This window comes from Watersipora subatra, chromosome 4 (genome assembly GCF_963576615.1).
Source record: "Watersipora subatra chromosome 4, tzWatSuba1.1, whole genome shotgun sequence".
NCBI lineage: Eukaryota > Metazoa > Bryozoa > Gymnolaemata > Cheilostomatida > Watersiporidae > Watersipora > Watersipora subatra.
This window is the reverse complement of record NC_088711.1, coordinates 34,942,611-34,952,831: the sequence shown is the minus strand read 5'-3', so window position 1 is coordinate 34,952,831 and position 10,221 is coordinate 34,942,611. Positions and strand designations below refer to the sequence as shown.

Sequence of the window (10,221 nt, the reverse complement as noted above, 5' to 3'; positions counted from 1 at the left end):
ATGAGAATGAACCAACAACTCATCGACATATCTAAAAACTGCAACAAAGACCATAAACTGTGTCAATACTTTTTGGTCTGTTAAATGAGAACATGTCACTTTTTCGATCAAAAATTCGTTTACCTATAATAGCGATTGGCAATGCGAACCAAAACGCAAGTAGTAATTGCAAAAAATATAGTAGTGGGAAGTATGCAGACTCATTAAATTTACCTCAGATGCCCTACAATCTCTCAGACTTCAAACCGGACGGGCGTTGTAATAGCCGTGAAGGCTACATACAAAAGGTAGTAACACATGTTAGGCCGTAAGTGTGAGATTCACTGAGTGGCGCCCGTCTCATTCTTATTTTTGTAAGTGTGAACATATGTCATTTATTGGAAACATTATATCTATTTGTCATTATGCCTATTGTAGATAACTGACTTTGCTGGTTTATACAAATGGCAACAAAAGTATAACACCGGGACTCCGTTTACAATTCACGATGGACCGCCATACGCCAATGGAAATCCTCACGTTGGCCATGCTCTGAATAAGGTTGGTTTTCCAACTGTGACTGTTAGCATAACTGTATAAAAACTTAGTGGCTCAATAAATACGGTATAGTTCATACTGCAATAGCATGTGATTTTTAACCTTGATCAATATTACTCTGTGGTTATGCAGCATGATGCCAGTCTGAATATTCATTGGTTGCCTGCCCTTATGTCATATCATTCCGATGAACTGAAGTTCTTAAGCTAACGCTGTTTTGGTTTATGGTCCTCATATGAGCTGTGCTCTTTTATGCTAGTAGTTTATAGTGTCACTGTATTAGTGTAAAACTCCTATGCTTGCTATCAGCTGCACTCTACGCGTAACAAAAATTTTATGTCATTGCAAACAACTCCAGATAGGTTTTTATGAACTGTGTTGTCAAGTAGTATAACATTCCATGTTCACTATGGTCTCGGTTTACACTAACTGTTATTTTTCTTGTTGATTAATGCATGGTGGAGATGTTGAAAACATTAATGCTTATGCATGAACCATTCCCTATGATATAGATCATAAAAGATGTCATAAATCGGTACAGAGTGCTTCGAGGTCAGAAGGTTGATTTTATACCAGGGTGGGACTGCCATGGCCTGCCTATAGAAACTAAAGCAAAACTTTGTAAGGATACTCTCTCTGAGCTAGAGATTCGCCGACAAGGTAAGTGATGGTAGGAATTGCTAGAGCTGTTGTGAGTAGATCCAGGAAGGTAAAGCGTGCAAGTGCAAGCAGAAGTTTCCTGCTTTTGCCTGATTGTTTAACCAATAGACCTTTACTTTGGGAAGACCAATTTTATTTTCATTCACATGTATGTAGAGGCGCTTGCTCACTTTCATGGGTTTCACCTTGTCTATGTAGTTAAATGATATCATCAGAACATATACCATATGTTAAGTTTTGGTACTTACACTGTCTTGATACTTACACTGTACTTACACTGTCTTGATATATGGCGGATGACTGAGTGTAGGTCCATAGTGCAATGCAGTTATATAAGCATAATCCTCCTTAACCCTGCTTCTTACAATGAATTGCTATTCGTTTGGATTGTATTTCAGATTAAAACATGTCACCTTATCTTCTTTTGAACTCATAACTGTTCCAGTTTTTATTATTTAATGTATTTTCTGGTATTTATTGAATATGTCAAAATGAGGCTCTCAATTTTCAAGATCAGGTTTTCTTGTCTGTCAACTTAGCTCCCATGAGATGAGCATTTCACCAGACGTTTGCCATAGAAAAGCTATAGTTTGGGTCGACAAAATTAGTTGGTGATTTTTTGTTTGCCAAATCATGAGTTAGTTGAAACAGTAGCATTTGGCTGACAAAAAGGATTTTATTGATACACTAATACTACTATGAATATACAGTGAAGGTTGCAAACAATGTCATTGGCTGGCAGCTAGACTACCAAGGTCACTGCCAAGGTTATTTCTATGCAAGCTTCTTTGTTTGCCAGAGAAGTCAGAGTGACAAATATTTTTTACCTCAAGCGTTTGAAAGTTGTCTATTAGCTGTTTCACTTCATCAGAGATTGTCGGTTTGGCCAGTGGCTGTATCTTACCGTGTAAATGGCTCACACCGTATTTAGCATAGAGTTCTGAACGAACTTTTTTAGCTCGTGTTGCAGCTCGTACTTGATGCCTTAATATGTTCCAAGATTTATCAGCCACGTTGTTCTCTTTTCTTATTCTTATATTATCCTGAACGCCTCTCCGAACAATTGCCCAGTGTCGCTGGGCCATTTGTCTTCTCTTCTCTCTCATCTCTTTTTCTTCTTCAGCATCTGAATCTGTATAAAGTATAAGTTATTTGTTTACGATTCTTCAATATGCTGATCTAGTTACTTGTCTGAGGTAGCTCAGCTATAGGTATAACACAAAATATAGAGTATTTACATATTTGTTTGCTAAGCAAGCGGATCGATTAATGCAGCTTGTCGGCGGTCAGCGAAAACTAACTTATCTAGTAGATTACATCTTTTCAGTCGCTATGTTTTCATGGTGTAGTTAATCCGCAGGTTTGTATCATCCACAAGATGAAAATAGCAATAATCCCCAAGTCAACCTAGTTTTGTTGCTCCCAAATGTTTACTGAATCTTTCAAGCTTGCGAAAAATGAAAACGGTACTTGTGGATGTTGTGCAAGAAAATGCCGCGCAAGCTATTCCATTTAAAACTTTTTCCACACTTTAGTCCTTCAATACAAGGAACTTACTGTTGCAGCAGAAGTTCCTTATACTCAAAGTTCTGATGGGCAATACTGGTACCTCTTGATACTGATACAAACGTAAAAATGAGATATCGGACTTTCTTTGTTTATACTTTGACCAAACGGAGAGGAAATACGGTTGCCAATATGAAAAACCTTTAGCTTTTACATATTTACCAAAACCGGAAATATGGGTGTAATGGTGCATTTGGAATTGAAACGACACATTTGAATATTACATATTTAAAAAATAGGATACAATGGTAGAAAAATTTGCTTTTCAATAAATTTTAAAAGAAAAACAAATGCAAAAGGTGATATTAATTAATACTTGTGTGTACCTTCATCATTTTCGACGTTTTAGTATGTATTTCACTTAACTCAACTCCAACTTTGTCGTTGGCTAAAATTTTATCATCTATCTGTTTGTGGTTTCATTTTTACTATAACTTATAACGAATGACGCTGAACTGCTATAGAGAATGAGATCGTATCTCTTTCAGGCATTGTGAGAGTGGTTTCGGTGAATAGCGTATCAGCATCCTCGTTATTTAGATGTAATCTAACCAACTGCCAAATATTAATCTCGAGAGTATTTTTGTTGATATTGTATGCCAGAAAAACGGCGGAAAAAATGTCATTCTAGAATGGCGAGGATGAAAAAACATCGTGACTTACGTGAGGCAAAGAAACCGTATAACGGTGACATTGTAACCCGAGGGAGCACTGTATTAATTAATAATTTAGCAATTGTGTGCAATGGGGAAAAGGATATACAGCATATGGTAAGAGCGTTGGGTGTAATAAAACTACTTAGCCTTGTGGTTGTGTGCGCTTGTTAGTAGGCTTACGATTGATATTTCAAAAGTTCAATTTCAGTGCGAAGGGGATTTTTCATCGCTATTATTTTATTGCTATAACTGGACAGACGGACAACAGACGACAGAAAAACGCTGAGATTTATGTATATAGATGTGAATAAATTCTCTAGTTGTCTTCTCTATAATTCAACTTATAGAGAACTTAACTTCTATAATTAGACTTACGATTGGAATGTCGCGAGTTCAATTTTAGTACGAAGGTGATTTTTCATTGCTAAAACTTTATTCCTAGAACTGGACAGACAAATGACAGACAGACAAACACTGGTATTTATATATATGGATGTTAAGCTGTAACACAGCATGCTGTTTTATAGCTTGTGTACTTCAGAATGGTCCTAGACAAGTTCTTTAAATGCTGTGGTATAGGTTTCCTGACATCGTGGCTAGGGTTTGTCCTCCCATGCCGCTCAATACTTCATTGATGAACCAAATGCTGATGAAATGTCTGGTTGTTTTGAGTGGAGTAGATATTTATATATATCTACTCAACTTCAGACGTACAATGTATATAAAATCGTAAGTAAACATTGCATATAGCCACATATACAATATACAGGTATAGGTGTATTGTATAGGTGACTATATACCGTGTTGAGTTAAATTGATCACCTTGTTATACCAATCTTGTGACAGTTGACAATGGAGCAAATCTTTGTTTTAATGTTTTGGCAGATTCTATCTCTACTTTTTTAAAACATTGTAGTTCTGTAAGGAAAATATAAAACTGGCAGAAGTTAAATATAAAATGTAAAAATAATATAAAACATACTTGTTTAGTTAATTCAAACTGTATCTAGTGTAAGTTACACAGTGTATTTGTATCACTCACTCTATTACCCAACGTATACATCGGTGAGACTACACTGTTATTCACATTCTTCTTAACTAAAGCAACAATATAAACCTCTTTTTAATGATTATGATTTTATTAATTTAGTTTTTACAGATCATTTATGCTTTTTATATAGTTATATATTGCATTTTTGGAATGTTGTATGTAATTAATTGATACATGTATCAGATTTTTGTCTCTAGAATGAATTAAATAAAATCTAATTGATTCATGTAAGAATATTCGCTCTAATATACGACAGTTTTGGCGTATGAAGCAAACATTAGAAGGAGTTAACTCCTTATGTCGATGTTTGACCATACTAGAGGTGTTGCTATAGGTTTGCTTTTTCCTTAGACGTGCCAGCTGTACATAATATAGCAGGATTTTAGCTGCAATTCAAATAGCAAAGAGGTATTTGATTAATTAGTTCTCATAAACATGTTTTATCTTGAATAAATCCTATGTTATAAACTTATGATCATCTGTGTATATAAATATGAGTGTCTGTAATTCATATGTCCAGTTACAGCGATAGTTTTAGGAACAAAAAATACACTGTAGACAGGCGTGCTTATCCACTACACCGCATGATCTACTTGGAAATTATGTGGCATGAGTTATTATGGAATAATTGTGCACATACTTATTACACCGGTAAAATAGGCACACTTGGTGCTTGAAAAGTAATATTGATTACTACTAGCACAGTTGAAGATCATGATTGTGTGAGAGATCATGTCGGGTAATGATTATAAGCACAGCTCTTATGATAGTAAAGATTTAGACTAGCTTAAGTTACTAGCTTAAGTTACTTAAATTCATTGGTTGAAGAAGCTTAGCCAATGGCAACTAAATTATCTACCACTGTTTATAAGCTGTTTTTTTATTGCTCGTGCAATGCTGAGCATTCAGCTTATTAGAAATAAAGTAAAACTATATTAATGCTTTTGAGGAAGGCTCTCTACTCAACTGCTTTCTGCAAGGATAGACATTTCTATTGGACCACCATTTTTAAATGTTTAAAATCTGACGAATTTTTCACACTATCTAGTAGACTCGCTGTTACTTTAGTCACTTATCTCATGCTGACTTATAGCGTTCGAGAAAATTGACATTGGGAAATTTTTACATAAACTTAAAAAACAGTTTTTTTTAAATAGAACATATAGCATCAATCACTATTTGGTCGGCAAGCTAAGGCTAGCTTAACTAATTTAACTGTTTGTGGTTTGACTTGGCTCAAAAGAAGTTTTGACTACATTAGCGGTACATCTCTGTTGTTAATGTTGGAGTCATCTACTCTCAACTGGTAACTCCAATTTTGTGCTACACGATGCTTCATACATAGGCTTAACCATTAGCCCATTACTCAAATAAAAAGCTGTGAATTAGGGCTATGGCTATGTGACTCCCTTCAACATTAAAAGCTTTATAGTCAAAAATTCCAATCATGCAATTGTCAGTAGCTAAGGGTTGTCTACTCTTGGGAGATAATTCATTAATCACTATAACAACTATTCAATGAAAGATTGTATACCTGATTCCTCCTCTTCTTCCACACGCTTTGCCTTTGCAGTGGTTTTATTGTCACCAGACACATTTCGTAGCTTCGATGCTAGTATTAAAGATTTTGCTTTCCGTCTTAGACTCTTCTCTTGTAAATCTACATAATAAAGATAATGCATCTAGATAATACTAGAGTTGCACTGCATGCCATTTTTAAATGGCGTTCGCATCTACAGAAGTTGTACATGTGTCTCTTGCATATACAGAAATTGTACATGGGTCTGTTCCATCTAAGTAAGGTGTACATGTGTCTGTTGCATCTAAGTAAGGTGTACACATGTCCGAAGCATCTTCAAAAGTGTACATGTGTCTGTTTTTGTCTCATGGAACTTTTGTCACTTCATTTATAATTTTTCAACTTATCGCATTCGCCATTCTGTATTAGTTGTTTAAAGAAATGTTTGAGAGATGGCAGGTAGATGAGGCTGGGTCAGTCTGTGAGAGATCGCAGGTAGATGAAGCTGGGTCAGTCTGTGAGAGATCGCAGGTAGATGAAGCTGGGTCAGTCTGTGGGAGATGCAGGTAGATAAGGCTGGGTAAGTCTGTGAGAGATGGCAGGTAGATTAGGCTGGTCAGTCTGTGAGAGATGGCAGGTAGATGAGGCTGGGTCAGTCTGTGAGAGATGCAGGTAGATGAGGCTGGTAAGTCTGTGAGAGATGCAGGTAGATGAGGCTGGTCAGTCTGTGAGAGATGCAGGTAGATGAGGCTGGGTTAGTCTGTGAGAGATGGCAGGTAGATGAGGCTGGGTCAGTCTGTGAGAGATCGCAGGTAGATGAAGCTGGGTCAGTCTGTGGGAGATGCAGGTAGATAAGGCTGGGTAAGTCTGTGAGAGATGGCAGGTAGATTAGGCTGGTCAGTCTGTGAGAGATGGCAGGTAGATGAGACTGGGTCAGTCTGTGAGAGATGGCAGGTAGATGAGGCTGGGTCAGTCTGTGAGAGATGCAGGTAGATGAGGCTGGTAAGTCTGTGAGAGATGCAGGTAGATGAGGCTGGTCAGTCTGTGAGAGATGCAGGTAGATGAGGCTGGGTTAGTCTGTGAGAGATGGCAGGTAGATGAGGCTGGGTCAGTCTGTGAGAGATGCAGGTAGACGAGGCTGGGTAAGTCTGTGAGAGATGGCAGGTAGGTGAGGCTGGTCAGTCTGGGAGAGATGGCAGGTAGATGAGACTGGATCAGTCTGTGAGAGATGGCAGGTAAATGAGACTGGGTCAGTCTGTGAGAGATGCAGGTAGATGAGGCTGGGTCAGTCTGTGAGAGATGCAGGTAGATGAGGCTGGTCAGTCTATGAGAGATGGCAGGTAGATGAGGCTGGTAATTCTGTGAGAGATGGCAGGTAGGCGAGGCTGGGTCTGTCTGTGAGAGATGGCAGGTAGATGAGGCTGGGTCAGTCTGTGAGAGATGGCAGGTAGATGAGACTGGGTCAGTCTGTTAGAGATGGCAGGTAGATGAGACTGGGTCAGTCTGAGAGATGGCAGGTAGAGGAGGCTGGGTCAGTCTGTGAGAGATGGCAGGTAGATGAGGCTGGTCAATCTGTGAGAGATGGCAGGTAGATGAGGCTGGTCAGTCTGTGAGAGATGGCAGGTAGATGAGGCTGGGTCAGTCTGTGAGAGATGGCAGATAGATGAGGCTGGGTCAGTCTGTGGGAGATGGCAGGTAGGTGAGGCTGGGTCAATCTAGCCAACTCTGTAAAGTTAGCATTACTTTCATTTGTGCATTTTAAAGAAGGAAAAAGCCTGCTGAGCTCCTTTGTAGCTCAGCAGGCTTTGGAAAGAAACATATTTAAACTTTCTTTTATTGCCTCACATGGTTATAAACTGCTTATCGTAAAGCTATTGCTGCAAACAAATGTATATTGCTGAGACACCAAGTTCACATATATTAGATGAAGTTCAATTGTTGTTGAGTTGAACACTACCCAAATCAGTGGTTTTCAGTGGTGTTGCTAAATTTTAGGAATGATGTCATATCCTAAATCCGGTAGTTTTGATGTCACTGTTCTGGAAGTATCAGAAATTGAATAAAGCTAAAAGGGCTCCTTAGGACTCTCTAAGCATTACCTTGCAGCGTGTTCTGTGAGTCGCTGTTTGATCATTATACTTGTCCTCATGGAACAAACAACATCCGTGTCAACGCTATCATATGTCAATATTTCATATAATTTCTTTCAAAGAATATCTCATCTCTTTCATTCCGAGTTTAAATAAATATCTTGCTGCAGTGTTCGCTGTCCGGGCAATACTCTGATGACCTATATAAGCCTTTTACGATGGGCAGTATTATTATTATTATTTTCAAGTACTATTGTCTATGTCATGAAGCTATCAATTATTTACTGCTGCCGATAGCCACTCACAATATTACTCACCCTTTATCACTTGATGATGGAGGTCACTAGCCTTTCTGGTAAAAGATTGTTTTGCTCCATCTGAAACTGCATCAGCTCCATGTAGTTTAGCTATATGACCTCGAAAGCCTTCCCAAGCTATTCAAAAACAAAGAAATAAGTTGTTGCCAGAGCAAATGTTACTTAGGTCATCTCAAGTGGATGAATTAATATAAAAAATAATTTGTTTTCAAGTCTTTTCTTTTCTACATTTATGCGCTGCAGATGTCAGCTGGAAAAGTTATGTTTTGACAATTTTGTAAATATAAAGGGAGTCTGATTATGTTTGTCAAGAGTTTACTTGTTTAGCCTTTGTCTGCAATAGTTGTCAGTTAGCGTCACAACTGCCTACCCTAGGACACTTAAGTATTCGCGGCATCTAACTTTCGCGTTTTCGCGGAGTCATCATCACGCGAAAAATTCATGCGCGAAACTAAACTATCATAACGAACTAGCGAAAATTCGAAATTAAATAGCTATGTTCTACACAGGCCTGTATTCACTAGTTGCAAGTTGGGGGGCTAATGTTAGACGACTAGTTATGAACATCTGGGGTGTGGAGAAGGAGGGGGGGTGCTGTAAGCTCCCAACAGGTTTCTCTTATGTAGGGCCTCAGCCGGGCCTCTCACGTGAAGTTTTAAAAAATTTTATTGGCAAGTATCAACATTTTTCTATTTTTTGAGATTTGCTTTGTTTTAGCTGATGTGACTGACAAAACGTTTTAAAATTAAAACAGGCAAAACTTGTATGCAGTTAAAAAGCTCAGAAAGAAGACATCTTTTTTCTTTTAAGCGTTTTAACAAAGAGCATTTTGGCCGATTTTATTTCAAGTTCATCAAGTAGGATATGGGCAAGCAGATGTTTGCTAAAACTTGATATTTTGCAAACCTTTATAAAAGTCGTTAACAAGAATATTTTGCCGCTGATGAAGATAATAATGACGCCTAAGAACTACTAAAAGTTGATGTTTGTATCTATGGCTTCGAATAAAGTGATATTCTACAGCGATAAAAACCTTTCTATAGCCGTTGGACTATGAAATTCCTAAAAAGTTGGGGCGTCTTAGCCGGCCAGCTGTCCAAGGGAATACGGCCCTGTAGTTCATTGATATCCACAACAAAATCGTGATATTAGAAATGCAGATAATTTTGTGTGTGATTGAGCTCATTGGGAAATTTCTAGTAAATTCGTTATTTTTTTATGAGCAATATTTATTCGTTAATACACCGAATGAGCAGCATGGCAAAGCAAATTAAGATAACAAGTTTTTTTGGAAAAGCCAAGGCAAACGAAGAAGATGATGATATCAGTTTAGTCACCGAATTTGTAACTGATGAGGATGAAAGTCTGGTAGGTGAAGTCATACAATTAAATAATACTTATTGTAGTGATGAATTTTACTGCCAACCAAAAACGATAACAACCCTCACCAGGTCCAACCATGTTATACAATTCTGGTTGTGATGTTGGTTGTTATCTATTTTCTTTTTTATGAGACATGTACTGTATTTGATTTTTGTTTAATTTGAAATATTGTGAACTCAAAACGTGCCATGGCCATCGCTTGCTATAAATACTTGAGATCTAATATTGGTACCATATCGGTCACGACGGAAAGGACCGAGACGTCATTGATAGTCCAAGAAACAAATGGCAGCAAGCGATCACGTTGAATTATCGATTTCTGCCATACATTTATACCTGCGGGTTACAAATACAAACTAGTCGCAAATATAAAAACTTTTTTTACTAGAGGACCGGACCTGAGGAATCTAATTTGTTTGTTCCACTGTATTTATTTTCACAT

General features: G+C 37.8%; 1 protein-coding gene across 1 annotated transcript in view; it reads left to right on the top strand.

Annotated features, from left to right (window-relative positions):
* The window catches only part of LOC137394952 (isoleucine--tRNA ligase, mitochondrial-like), a 47,639-nt gene continuing 37,418 nt past the window's right edge, over positions 1-10,221 (top strand). Inside the window, exons 1-3 of the mRNA XM_068081727.1 lie at positions 1-287; positions 418-540; positions 1,050-1,197. Of these exons, the coding sequence (XP_067937828.1) occupies positions 93-287; positions 418-540; positions 1,050-1,197 (466 nt within the window). The 5' untranslated portion in view covers positions 1-92. The remainder of the gene's footprint in view (positions 288-417; positions 541-1,049; positions 1,198-10,221) is intronic.